General features: G+C 36.7%; 1 protein-coding gene across 1 annotated transcript in view; it reads left to right on the top strand.

The window, feature by feature from the left end:
- LOC131436019 (bombyxin G-1-like) overlaps nucleotides 1-15,198 on the top strand; it is a 36,344-nt gene extending 21,146 nt beyond the window's left edge. Inside the window, exons 2-3 of the mRNA XM_058604434.1 lie at nucleotides 13,695-13,947; nucleotides 14,025-15,198. Of these exons, the coding sequence (XP_058460417.1) occupies nucleotides 13,695-13,947; nucleotides 14,025-14,209 (438 nt within the window). The 3' untranslated portion in view covers nucleotides 14,210-15,198. The remainder of the gene's footprint in view (nucleotides 1-13,694; nucleotides 13,948-14,024) is intronic.
- The last annotated feature ends 67 nt before the right edge of the window (nucleotides 15,199-15,265 follow it).

The raw sequence follows: 15,265 nt of genomic DNA, 5'->3' as shown, positions 1-15,265 counted from the left end.
CGAAAACATGTTTTCGACTATTTCTGGCCGATGCAGGTTTGGTCATTCAGGGGTTAGCCAAATTTTGTGCTAGGGCACATAACCGTTTTCATTATTTTTACGTTTCGTCTTTGACTCATCAGTGCAGAGCAGTTCAAATTGAACTGCTTAGTGCTAAACTCGGCAGTTCAATTTGAACCGCTAAGCAGACGTTGAACTGCTCTGCACTGAGGTCAAAGACGAGACGTAAAAATAATGAAAACAGTTATGTGCCCTAGCACAAAATTTGGCTAACCCCTGAACGATTAGTTAAGTTATTTCGATGCTCCACTATATTGATGTCATTTCTCTGGAATGTACAACGTAGGAGGAACAAAATATTTCTGCTCCATTTGAATCTGAAATCTGGATTCTATATCTGGAACTATAACTCTGAACCTGGAATTGTAACTATATTCAGGAACTGATTTCTTGATACTGGAAATGGAACAGAGTTCTGGATCTGAGGAAATGAGGTGCTTAAGATGCACTATTACCACGCAGGTTAAAATAAAACTCGACCGAACCACGGAGCTCATATCTGTTCGTTGAATAATTGATACATATAAATCCAAACAGTGGCACTTGGTAGCCGAGTGCAAATTACATTTGGAGCTTGTAAAATTTTGTGCGAGTGGAATATTGCGTCATTTGAAAAATTAAGTAGTTGTGAATTGTATCGTTTGCAGAATTCTGTCGCCAGTAAGATTCATAATTTTTTTCTGTGTACACACTAAGATTCAATTCCGTTGTTCGGTAATTTTTTTGACGAAAATTTTCGGTAATCAATAGAAATTACCGATATTTCGGTACATGAACGTCATTTTACAAAAATTATGCAAATTTTTACCGGATGATCAGTGTTATGCAAGTTTTCATTACAAAATTCTGTTAATAGATATACAATTCATACGGTATATCTGAATAGTCACCGAGTACGGTAAAACCCTACCGTCCGTATGGTAAAACAATGTTCCAATAACCGAACTTCTGTAAATACTGATTGTCGTAAAAACTAACTGTCAAACAGTTGATAAAATGTTCAGTAAGTGTCTTTTTATTAAACAAACGAAAAAAATCTTGAAGAGTTCATCGAATGGATTGTGGTACAGGTGCTAAAGTTTCTGAAACATTAGAACCACTAGAAGCTTTTTGTTTACTCATAGGCAGAAAATAATTTTGTATCACTTGTCCACTTGCTGCCTACACAAATCGTTCGAGGGTAATTTCTGGTGGAGTCGACGGATTGTGCAGTGTTTTGGAAGGTGGAATAAAACCATAGCCACAACAGGTTGGAATTTTCTTCATTCGTTTTTGTGAACATGTGTTGTATCTTGAAATCCGAAAATAATAGAATTTTAACCAAAGGAAAACAAACAAACAACAAATTACCGAACAATCAGTTAGATCCATTTGATTTACAGTTTACGGTAGTTGTTTGGCAGCTCAGCAATTACCGAACGATCGGTAATCAATTTGATTACCGAACTGATTACCGAACTGTTGAAAATTCGGTAAAAAATCATCCAATTCTGCGAAATTTTCTAAGTGTGTACCAAATAGGTGACACAGAAATGAAATAATTTTATGGTTATGCCATATGGAAATTTCATCATAAATTGCTGATCATATTTTCGATGGCATGTAGCAAAAATTATGGTGATACTTTAGATACAACAAGAGATACTCGCAATCAAAATCTTATCACTCTTCCAGAGTGTTCTTTCACATATTACATCAAGAATACAAACATTTGTATTTCTTCATACATATAAATCTTGGTGAAGTAAAAGTGATTATTTATATGTATAAATATATACACATATATTGCAGACGGGTGAGTGTGTAAGCATACATACATACATACATACATACATAAATACATATATAAGGTACGTAAATGGAGGTTTGGGTGTAATCAGGATATTCTTATGCAAGGATGACTTTTATCGTATCAAAGAATGCTCACTCTTCACTCTTCACACGATTGAATCAGTGCCATCAAAGAGAGACTAATATCATCGCAACAACAAACACCCGGAATGGCTCATTTAACATAGAATCGACACCAGTGCGAGAGCGAATTTCTCTCGATGACATTTCTGAGAATCAAAGGTTAGCACGCTGCTGTGGGGATACTCTCTGAAGCAACAAACGGTCGCTTTCTCGTTTCGCGATCCGATTCTGTATGGGCAGTGGATAATTGCGATAGAATCATTTTACTATTGCCGCTTATTCTAACTATGTGCATATAACCTTTGTATAAGTTGTGTATATGAAAATGTATGTGAATGCTCCACACAAGGGTTTTGAAATATTGCAACCTAGTATGAGAAACATCAAGTTGAATCATCGATTCGATTTTCTGTGATAATTGTCAACTTGCGATCCTCTCTTGGGAAATTCCACACAGCAACGATCATTATCAGACTGTATTTTTTTTTTCAAGGACCGTGAAATACTCAGAGTATAAAGTGGAGCGAAGAAATATAGAAAAATTCTCTCATGGTTCATGCATTGAATGACTCGAGTTCTTGTAGCATCTTCTAACGGATTAAAAATGTTGTATACAATATAGAGAGCAATATAGCAGCTTCTGTCAAATTTTCGGCAATCACCAACACTGTTCTTATGATATCTGAGTACCTCTCAGTTGAATTTAAGATGTTAAAAATCAGTTGAGTCATGTTCGAAAGAGATTACACGGAGAACCCTTCGATCATAAAATTGCGATATCGCAGTTTTTGATTTTTGCGATAGTTGATTTAACTAATTTCTTTTTGATTCAACCAATATGGTTTTTGATTTGCATACATTCAAGTAGTTGAAACATATGTTGTTTTGAATGCTGTCAAATGCCTGAGACAGTTGAAAGCAAAACAATAATCGCCATTCAAAATCAACAACTTTTTTAGTTAAAAACTGTTCGCGTCGCTTCAAAATGTCAATGAAAACAACATCGATGGTTAAAGCGTTTGGTGCAATTGTGTTCATTCGATTTGAGAAATTTATGATTTCATAACAAGTATTTATCTAACAGCGGTGTTGTGATAAAGTTAACCTTGTTTAAGATGAAAAAGATTTGGTGAAAAATTATAAAATGTTATTGAATGATCATCTCGTAATCTTTCAGGTATGCGCAAAAATTTTATGCTTCAAATTCGATCATGGATTTACTTCCAGCTATTTGATACCGATGAAGATATTCATGCATTAGCAATAAAACGCTTTTGACATGAATTTAATTTATAAAAGTAACAGGAGCGAAGGGTTTCAAACACACAGAACGCGCTGCGATTGAATGGCGCGTGTGAATTGCCGTCGCAAAATTCCAATTCCCAGCAGTTGATGCACCCAAGCTCATATAAATTGACTAAAATTATCAGTGCATAACTTTAGTTCAACCGTTTAAAGGCATCATCTTTCAATACTCATTTTTTTCACTTTCAATACTCATGTCTAAAACAAATAAAACCGATTTATTTTTCAACTAACAGAATTTTGTTTCAATAACAACACCAGTTCTTCCAACTAAAATATTTGTTGAAATTGAAAGGTATGTGTCCTCACTAATTGACAGCATTTTTTTTTTTAAACAGTTAAATTAGTTGTTTCAACCATCGTTTCTGCTAATCGAAAAACAAAAATGACAGTTTAGTTAAAACAACAATCGATTAGTTGTACCAAATTTTAACCAATCGAATTCAGAAAATCAACTAATATTCTGGTTGAAATGGGATCGAGGGTGGTTCCGTGTACTGACACTATTTCCACGACTTTGATGCATATCACACTGCAATTCCGGATCTTGATGAATTCAGGAACTTGATGTGAAATCATGAGACGTTTCATTTTAATCTAAGTTTGTGAAAATCGGTTGAGCCATTTCCGAAAAAATTGCGTGACATTATTGTCATTCTTTTATGCTTATCACCCTATAATTCTGGAATCGGACGTCGTCTCCAAATGAATTCCAGGAACTTTATATGGGACCAGAAGAGATTTCATTTGAATCTAAGTTTGTGAAAATCGCTTTAGCCATTTCCGATAGAATTGAGTGATATTAGTTTTAACTTTTTTGGTGCATATCATCCTATAACTCCGGAACCGGATGTTGCATCCAAATGAATTTCCAGAACTTTAAATAGGACCATGAGAGCTCTCATTTGAATCTAAGTTTGTAAAAATCGGTGTAGCCATCTCCGAGAAAAAAGACCATAAGACCTTTCATATGAATCTAAGTTTGTGAAAATTGTGAATTGAAAAGGAAACATTTCCATTTAGTGTACTTATATGCAACCTTAATCAGTGTATTAGTTCTAAGTCTGTTACTATCTACTATCTCCACCACTGTCAACAAACTTAGAAATGATACACTGATGAAAGTTGCAAATAGCACATCGAAATACTTGTATCTGTGCCTGTTGCTATCTCATGGCATTAGAGGCGAAATAGTAATGATTTTTATATAGTGGAATTGAATGAACATGATTTTCTTTTTTAAATCAATTAAGATCCCGCTCAAAAACATATTTTCTGAAAAAAAAAACCTTTGGACTATACATATGAATTAACTGACAGCATGGCTACCCCCAATAGAACAATAAAGACCAAATGTTGAGACGCCAACAAGAAGAAAAAAGAAAATAGAAAATAATTAAAAATCATTACAATAGAACTAGTATGTTTTGAATTAAAATAAACGTCAATTGTAGTAGTATTATGAAAACTTATCTAAAAGGAAATTTATATAGATCAATTTGTCGTATTCTATCAGGTGTGCAACTTTGCTTCCGCCGTTTTTTTTTTTCATTAAAAGCTTCATTGCGTAAAAGTTCTTACAGATGTATTATTCAAAGTATTGTCAGTCGCTAGCGACAACTTTCTTCCATCTTTCCGGCAATTTTCGGATCCCGGCTCGAAAAAAGGAATCCTCTTTTAACGCTATACATGAAGCAATCCATTTTTCCAACTCTTCGAAGGATTGAAAATGTTGATCTGCCAGACCGTGTGCCATCGAACGGAATAGGTGGAAGTCAGAAGGGGCGACATCTGGGGAATACGGCGGGTGGGGCAAGACTTCCCATTTCAGCGTTTCCAGGTACTTTTTGCCCACTTTTGCGACGTGAGGCCGGGCATTGTCGTGTTGGAGGATGACTTTGTCATGTCGCTCTTGATATTGTGGCCGCTTTTCTTTTAGCGCACGACTAAGGCGCATCAAGTTGTGTTCGGTAGCGATCTCCTGTGATGGTTTCACCCGGTTTTAAGAGCCCAAATACAAGTTAACTTTTCGTTTGAGTATTTGAACAGAATGATTTTACAAGGATAAATTTTTTAATATTAGCATTTAAATCTGTTATAAGTTACTTATAACAGAATTAAAAGGTAATATTAAAAAAATTATCCTTGCCAAATTCAAGGTTTTTTCTCTTTCACCACCATGTTTGTCTTTGACATCGAAATCACCATTTTTAAAACGTTGAAACCACTCCCGACACGTTCTTTTACTCATAGCAGCATTACCGTAAGCTTCTGAGAGCATTCGATGCGCTTCAGCTGCATTTTTTTTCGAATTGTAACAGAGAAGTAAAAATTCCCGCAAATGGCGAGAATTGGGCACATACACAGACATTTTCGAGTGTGAATAATACGAAAACAAGAACAACTGTCACTGAAACGGCATTGACAATTCGTTAGGCACTGTAAACACTCACTTTAAAGGCATTATCATCTATGTATTTTGACCAGTCTCAGTCGGTACAGCCACCTATCGGAAAACGGCGGAAGCAAAGTTGTACACCTGATATTTGTCTCTCATTTTTCTGGATGAATATTTTTTTTACTTTGGTTCTACCAAAGATAATCACTGGTTCTAATTTTAACATATGAGCACTAACCAGTTAAACGCACCACGATATCAGTAAGATCGTAATCAGTTATAGTCTCTCTCTCCAGAATACAAAAATTGCCTTGGTAAACCAGTGTCGGTCGTTAGATTGTTAGACCAGTCATCAGTCTTACAGCTCGATATTGAAGCTTCAGAAGCTACATACGCTAAGGCAATTTTTACTTGAACTAGCAGCATTTGATGACGAATTACGTTAGCCATTCAGTTTCCTTAGGAAATATTAGTAACCCTCATAATAAGCATCAGTCTTCTCTAGGTCCCTTATTGACGAGCAGTGCAGCTAGTGTTTACATATTAACAAAAGCTTATGAAGCAATAAACGCGGCAATTAGACCTCCGTCCGCCGAACATTAGCCGACTCTAGTGATTTTCCTACAAATAGATTACCTGTGCTAAACTAAAGGAAAAAAAACAGCGAACCGTGCCGATCCGATCACAGCCTACTATCCGGCACTCGATCATACCATGAACAAATTAACCAGTGAGCCCAAGAAGTTTCAGATTATCAACCGACTACCATGCCTCTGACCTCGTCATCGTCAGTTGCTAGAAGCTATAAATAGCACGTTCAAGAAGCATGACTTCAACTATTACTATTGCGCTGGTTACCAGCCAGCGGGGACAAAAATAGAGTTGCTGGTTGATATGCGACACCGTGTGTAACCGTGGCCTGCTGACTGGCTGAGGTCCTATGACTGAAAAGAAATAGCAAAAAGAACGATAAAAAGCTGGTTGGAAAAGATCGCGCCGACATAATCCTAGGAAAGCTTTAGTGAGACTACATATTCTTGCATAGTCGCAATGGCATTGATCGCTGCGGGGGTAAGGCGATGTATTGCAGCCACAGTCGTAGATTGTTTGCGTACACAGCAGGCGGCCCTCAAGAATATCCGGACAAAAACAGATAGGGTGAAAATCTAGGTCATTGTACATTTTTTCGCTCTGTGCCTTTATGTTACTCGCTTGTTTCTCCATGACTGTTTTATGGTTTGTTGTTTCATCGTAACTGGGATCAATCTAGACATTTTGAACAACTATTTGCACGCGGAGGACATGATGAGTATTTATGATGTTATGTTTCACAAGATGGTTCTGGCACTTTTTCTCGCATGCTTGCACCACTGCAGCTTGTTTGACTGTACCTTTGTGAGGTGCAATAATATTGGTACCGTTTGTCAATCGGGTTGCAATACATACATTGGCGTTTTTCGGTCGAATAAATAATTGAACAAGCGAGAATACCCTCGAATCGCATAGCTTTGAAATTTCGCATTAAAAAACCCCAGAACTTTGAAAATTCTCATGACACAAACTCTCATAACTTTACAATTTGCATAAAAATCCGCATAACTTTGAACGTTCGCTTAAAAAGAACATTTTTTTAGTATACTTGGATATGTATTGTTGATTTAACTAACATATCTGTTGATTTTTTCATAACCATTCAGGTAAACGAAATTGCTGTAATAATATGCTGTCGCTTGACGGAGAACGAAGACAGCAAAACGCAGAACAAAAATCCTATTTCGTTTCACCAGAAACGATTCATATTGAAAATTAAGAGTTATTTTTTTTCATTTTAGAATTTGTCATTTTTTGACTAAATACATTTGTATAGAATTGGTTGAAAAAGTTTGACGCTTTTCAAACTTCAGTCTATATAATTTTTGCAAAAAAAAAACAAAGTATGGCAAACGGCTTTTTGTGACAAAGTCTACATGTTTAGAGAGTTTTATTAGATTCTGAGAGGGTGCTACATTCGCATTTGCTCAAGTTGGCGCGGAATTCGACCTATGATATAGGGTAACGATCTGCTCTCTTTGTTCAATAGATTGACCATAAGAGTAAGTTGAAAATAGTTGCATTCGACTCGAGTACTCGCGTCACTCTAACAGCAGATATTGTATCAATTTTTTAACAGTTCGTTTATTGAAAATCGAGTAATTGGCGACTCTACTGATGAGATGACTATTGGAACACTGAGCCATAGATGTAGAATGAGTAACAATAAAACGCATGGCTGCAAGAACTAGTAAAGCTAAAGATCGTGAACATCCCTTTACAAATGCAAATGAACTATTCGCTAGGATTCAAAAGCGAAAGGCGGAACAATTAAAACAAATTTTATTCATTTTTATTCGAATTCAACAGGATTTGGATTACGGTTCAAGGAACACAAAAATACCATTCATTTATTCCAGTTTCTGTGGATACAATAGATGTTTGTAATACTAAAATCAATTTATTTTTAGAAAATAAATTGCTTATTCAAGTAAGCACAAATACATTCGAAATCTTCAGAAAAATAAAATTTGTTAGAAACTCAATTTCAAATCTGCTGCATGTCGGAAACGATAGCAAAGCAGGGTAGCAAAATTTTTCGTATTAAACTGTTTTATTGATAATTTTGCGTACTTTCATAAAATTGGGTAGAACATATTGTTTTTTGAATATTTCAGAAATTTTCAAAAATCTGTTATTTTTCTATCTTGAACTACAGTGCAACTTTCCCTTCCTGCTCCACGATTGATTCTGGGTGATTTCAATTCGTACGGAATTATGTGCTGTTTTGTTTACAATGATAGCAGATCATCTTTAATATATAATATTTGCGACAATTTTAGCATGACGGTATTAAATATGGGTAGCATGACACGGATCCCAAGACCTCCTGCACATCCAAGTGCATTAGATTTATCTCTTTGCTCGACTTCAATTCGACCAGATTGCACCTGGAAAGTATTTCCTGATTTACACGGTAGTGATCATTTACCAATCATCATCGCAATTAGCAGTAACAAAGGCATTGCTGATTCAGTTAATATTTTATATGATTTGACAAAAAATGTTGACTGGATAAAATACCAAAGTAGTATCTCAAGTACTTTGAACTAAATGGAAGAGCTCCCTCCACTTGAAGAACATGACTTCCTCGTTTGTTCGATTCTGGAGGCCGCAGAACAAGCACAAACCAAACGATTTCTTGTTCCATCGTCTAACAGAAGGCCTCCAAACCCTTGGGCTTGAGCTTAAGCGACCACCCCTGGTTGCTACTCCGTTACTGATCGGAATTAGCTGAAATTGTACATGGAGTTTTTAGATGATCCGACCTGGGACTTATAAATCATCCTTCAATGTACATCTTCTGATAATCCCAGAAATCATTGATCAGTACCGGCGTCGGCCAGGCCCGAACGTAGATCGTCTAAGGAATGGGAAGGGATGTTAGTCCAACACTTGTTGTTACTAGAGGCCATACATACTACTGCGCACTCCACAAGTGTCACGGGAGAAGGATATTTGTTAGTAAAAATTTCAGTATTGGTATTATTCGCGCGCGACTCAGTATGTTCCAGTTTCAAGATGCTCGGATGCACCACTAAACTCACTGACTTCCCGAGTGAAGGTTTCAACAATATCCTATAATGAAGTCCCGGGAAGTCTTGATTCACAGCTCTTATTTGAGGAAACTGATGAAAAATTTCCAATACTATCGCGTAAAGAAAAAAACTTCCCTATTTTTTATAAATGACACTACTTGATACGAAATAAACGAGCGAATATGATTTAGACAAAAAAGTTGATTCATTGCATTGAAATATTCTAAAGTTATTATAGAATCATTTTAAATCACCAACCAAAGGTCAACAGATTTCACACGCGTCTTGATTCTTTATTATTTCCGCTTTATTATTTTAATTATTTATTAAAATTATTATTTGGTTATATTGGTTGATCTGGGCAGCCGGCTACCGAGAAAAATATTAATATACTGTTTGAAATATTAATATCAAGTGTTTTTTACAATGTATTCAATATACCGATAAATGTTATCTCTGTTATTTACTTTGTAATATAAACGGATTTGCGCAATGGTTGATTTTTATCATTCATTTTATAATCCTGAAAGATAATCAATAACATGAAAGAACAAATCATTCTTAATTAAACTTTTTTCCGAAGCTAGACGGAAATTGATAGGTTGAATAAAGAGATAATTCAGTAAAATAGAGTAATCAGAAGTGAAACATTGAAAATATCTGATAACTGAAAGGAAAAAGAAACTCCTGCAATTGTCGCCTTTTACGACATGGAAGCAGGAACCCAGTGGATCTATTCTTGGTTCATTTTTTTCCGCCGGGTTCCACACGGCATCTAGGCTGGTACAGTCCGGAGAGAGCTAATAGGTACTATCAATCTCCTAGTGGACCCCAGCCCCTGAAGGGCTCCAAACCCTTGGTGGGACAAAGAGTGCTCAGATGCTAAACACGCGAAACAAAATGCTTTCAAGACGTTTTTAAAACGAGGAGGAGAAGCTCCTCAGAATTTTGAAAAATTCTTGATTTTAGAAACCAAGTACAAGAGCATACTTCGGGCCAAGAAATGTAGCTATTGGAGACATTTTGTCGAAGGTTTGTCAAGAGCACTCTTTGGAATACGGCCAGACGAATGAGGAATCGTAAAGTAGGAAATGAGAGTGAGGAATACTCGAACCAATGGATATTGGATTTTGCGAGGAAAGTTTGTCCCGATTCTGTTCCAACGCATAGCATTATTAGGGAGTCTTCTCCAAACAATGGTTCCATTGATAGACCCTTTTTAATGATGGAATTTACCATATCACTTATGTCTTGTAACAATAACGCTCCTGGGTTGGACAGAATTAAATTCAACTTGGTGAAGAATCTGCCCGACCTTGCAAAAAGACGTTTGTTGGAATTGTTCAACAAGTTTCTTGAGCAAAATATTGTCTGGACTGGAGGCAAGTGAAAGTTATCGCCAAAGCTAATAATCTGCAAAAACCATTTCTGACCCAAAGCTATTGATCTGCAAAAAAACATTGCAATATACCTTAGATAACTTGTCAGTTTAGGGCTGTTCATCTGGGTATCGAATTCTCTGCGGAGAAAACAAAACTGATCGTCTTTTCAAGAAAGCATGATCCCGTGCAGCTTCAGCTTCATTTGATGGTAAGAATGATCCAACAGGTTTTGACTTTCAAATACCTCGGGGTGTGGTTTGATTCCAAATGCACGTGGGGAGAACACATTAGGTATCTGATAACAAAATGCCAACAAAGAGTAAATTTTCTTCGAACAATAACAGGATCTTGGTGGGGTGCTCATCCGGAAGATCTAATAAAATTGTATCAGACAACGATACTTTCAGTGATGGAATATGGATGCGTTTGCTTTCGTTCCGCTGCAAACTCTCATATAATCAAACTGGAGCGATTTTAGAACGTCATATTGAATAATAATTATCAAATTACAATAGTTTAGGTCCCGGCTCATTGCTCCATTCCAGGCAATGAAAGAGCCGACGTGATGCTATTGAGGATGAAATTTATGAGTACCGATTGCTTTCGACGAATTTTATAGTGCGTCCCGCAAAAGAACACTTGCCAGCTGACAAGCTTCTTGGGATAAAAATGATCTGGGTCGGTGGATGCATTCAATTATTCCTAAAATATCGACAAAGGCATCGTTCAGGGGACTGGATGTGAGTAGGGACTTCATTCGTGTGATGTCCAGACTCATGTCCAATCACTACACGTTAGATGCACATCGCCTTCGAATTGGACTTTCCGAGACTAATAATTCTGCTTGTGTGCGAAGGTTATCGCGATATTGATCATGTCGTTTGGAAATGCGTGGAGTATCGTGATGTCAGTTCTTAACTAATAAATCCCTTGCGTACTCAAGGTAGACTATCCAATGTCCCAGTTCGCGACATTCTTGCTTGTCGTGACCTTCCTTTCATGAAACTATCATTTCATTAAGTCCATTGGAGTTCCAATTTAAATTTTGTTTTATGTTAGACTGTTTTCTCTTCCATGAGTTCAACCAATAGCCAGCTATCTTATATTAAATGAAAGTGATGAACTGATACAAACAAACTTGAAATAGTTATAAGATCTTGTACAAAATGAATGTATTTTATTTATTGTAATTTATAATAGCAAATTGCTTGATAAAAACAGTGTTTAGATTAACTAATGAATACCAAAATACCAATATGATATTCGAATTGTATTAGGTTAAAAATGCTATGTATTATGGATGCCACGGCGAAGAACAACTTATGTATATATCTATGAAATAAGCGTATTTATGGAAAACAAAAACCTGTTTTAATCCACCTAGTGGTGTAATGATGCTTTTCTCATATCAATCATACTATCGTATATAATACTGTGGTATTCTTCAAAATAATTTTCTTCGATTCTTGAAAGAATAACCGAAATTGGTTTGTTTGACCGTCTACTGATAAAAACTATCAATTGGAAAAGAATTGAGGTGGTTTAGAACGTGAAAATCGATCGCGCAGTCTATGAGAAAAGTTGGAACACATATTCTGATTTTTGCACATTTTACTCCATAACTCCGGAACCGGAATTTTTATGGGACCACAAGACCTTTCATTTGAATCTAAGTTTGTGAAAATCGGTTCAGCCATCTCCGAGAAAAGTTAGTGCAAAAAAACGTTACATACACACATTCGCACACACACACACACACACACACACACACACACACACACACACACACACACACACACACACACACACACACACACACACACACACACACACACAAAATCTGAACATAAAAAAATAGAATATCTTTTATGAGATAAATTATGTTGAAGAAATTTTCCTGGCCTTCCCGAAATAAAAAAAAAAACAGATATATGTGTTACAGAAACAACACAGAGATATGTGTTACAGAAACAAGACAGTAAACGTAAAGAAATGTAATACAATAATAGTTCCAGTGGAAAAGTTTAAAGTGTCTGTTAAAACCACCCGTAAAAGACACACCGAGAATTAGGTACATAAGCAATCTTCAGTAGCAATTTTTTTATCTTTGGGTCCAGTTTCCGAATCAGGGAATTTTTCTCACAAGAGTTACATTTTGGTCTCACAAGAGTTACATTTTGGTGAAGGGTCTTGTGGTTGTATAGGTTGCCAATAAATATTAAGTGGACGAAACCCAAAATATGTGCGAAGTGTACATAAACAATTTTGATGTTTTAAACGTCAATCGCTAGTGAACTCAGCAGGTCAACATCAACCATTAACTAGCTAGCACCTATTAAAGAATAAATGGATTTTGAAATCGTTTCAGAATATTTTCATTACCCTGCGTCAACTAGAACTATTAATAGAAATCTAAAGAAGAGCTACGAAAATAAAAAAAAAACACGAGCACGTCATCCTCCCGAAAACACCCATTTTTTGAACCCTAATAAAAACTTGTTTACTACTGACTATCAAGTGACCTTCTGATGTATCGACGGTTCCAGGAGAGTAACAAACCTCACCTACCAACATCAAACTGCTAATTTTGTTATTTGTTTTGCCGTTTGACCACTCTTGTTTTCTACGCATTACCGCTGGCTTGCGGTACCATGCAGCGAAAACAAACGATGAGGCGCACGCTGCACCGAAGCGATTGATCACGCTCTCATCGAGTGATTTCAATGCTCCATGACGAAAAGGTTCGTCGATCATCATTAACTTCGTATCTATCGATTTGTTTCCCCCATCCACTTGTCATACTGGCGATGTAGCTATTAATTTACTGAAGACAATTTAGGACTGGATAAGATCTGCAGTGCAACATTGTATTAAGAAATACTCGGTCTAAGGTGTGCCTGTTTGGTCCTCCAAGAACTGTTTTTGTCCCATTCATTTTCAGATCTGATCAGAATCTCGAATTTCCTGTTACTTATTTTAGGTTCTACTTTCATTGTCTCATTTCAGATGCGATCAGTTCTGGGTAACCCTACCGGAACCCTGCTGATGGTTCCAGTGCTAGCAACATTATTTTCGCTACTAGTGCATCAAATCAACGCTTCGCCTGTTCCTGTGCCATCAAACGGTGGAAACAATAACGGCGACAGTGATGTGCTTCTGCACCACATTACGCGATCCCGGTATTGCGGTCGAAAGCTAACGGAGACACTGGCGATGCTCTGTCAGGGACGCTATCCCATGATGAGCCACCATCGATCCGGTGAGGTCTTCGATCATCATTGTCCGTTGTTCCCTGCAATGCTAATAGATGCTATTTCGATTTGATTCTATCTACAGAATACCTATCAGATCAACCCCAGCTACCAGTAGAAGTTGAGGTAGCAACCCTACCGAACAACGGTGCTCACGGGTTTCCCTATCTGCGATCCAAGGGCCACCGGAGGGTACGACGAGCAGGAATCTACGATGAATGCTGCAAAAAGAGTTGTTCTTACAACGAGCTGAGGAGTTACTGCGAATGATCTACTATTAGCAGCAATGAGAAAACAAGAACGGACCATTGAGTCCGACACTTTTTTTCCTCCATCACTCGAACGAGTGACTGCGTGAGGATTCTGCGGCGACGTAAAAGGAACCGCCCTGGTGGCAGGCTGTTTGGGTATCTCAAGCGCAACGATCACCACAATTGGGCTAATGTATGAGCGAATGTGCGATATAGAAGAAATGTATTTTGTTATTCCGGAACAAAACAAAAACTTCAGCTTGTGAATTGGTAGGAAACAACAAATTTTCAAATACAAGTACGATTATTCTTTGAACTGTACGTCATCTGGCGATCAATGCAATTCGCGGATTCGTTATAATCATGTATACAAAATGTGACTGAAGTATTTTAAACACAAAACTAGAAACAAATACATATATTTAGGTCTCAAACATGCATTTCTGTGTTAGGGGACAAGGAACGGAAAACGGGCTTAATTCGTTTGTATACATTGAATAGAAAATATACTACTTTTTAGGAATTCTTTCCTTGTTTCCTGAATAATCCCATACTGTATTTATTAGATTTCCTATTCTAGATAGAGCATACTGCAAAACAGTCTAGTAAGTAAATTAGTACGATAAATTCTAACGCAAGTGTATGTTATTCAACTGATTTATTTATTATTGCCCATATGTTATGAGTTTAATTTGTCTCGAACTGCTACCTAGAAACATAAATCTAACAGCAACTAAAGGCGAAAGGAGATCCCACATGTATTGTTGTTAGTGGTTTTGAACATATTGAAGATGCTATTTTCTATTAAAAAACTGTCTCCTTTGGCCTTCTGTACGATATAGAAATTGATCAAATATTAGAGTTTCATTATGTTCTGACATGGCTTTGTGGCAGAATAGCACCTAAGATATCAGCTTTTGTACCAATTGTGATTATAAAGCTGCAACCATACGGAAGAAGCAAAACTAAACATGAAATCAAAATTAGGTAATGTTTTCACAATTATAACCGAGTGTTTCTGTACAATGAAACGATCCGAAGTCCGCCTTTTTTCAGAGAATTACTTGACCACCAA

Source organism: Malaya genurostris, chromosome 3, assembly GCF_030247185.1.
Source record: "Malaya genurostris strain Urasoe2022 chromosome 3, Malgen_1.1, whole genome shotgun sequence".
NCBI classification, from domain to species: domain Eukaryota; kingdom Metazoa; phylum Arthropoda; class Insecta; order Diptera; family Culicidae; genus Malaya; species Malaya genurostris.
Note: the sequence above shows the minus strand (reverse complement) of the source record. Positions and strands in the feature narration are given on the sequence as shown.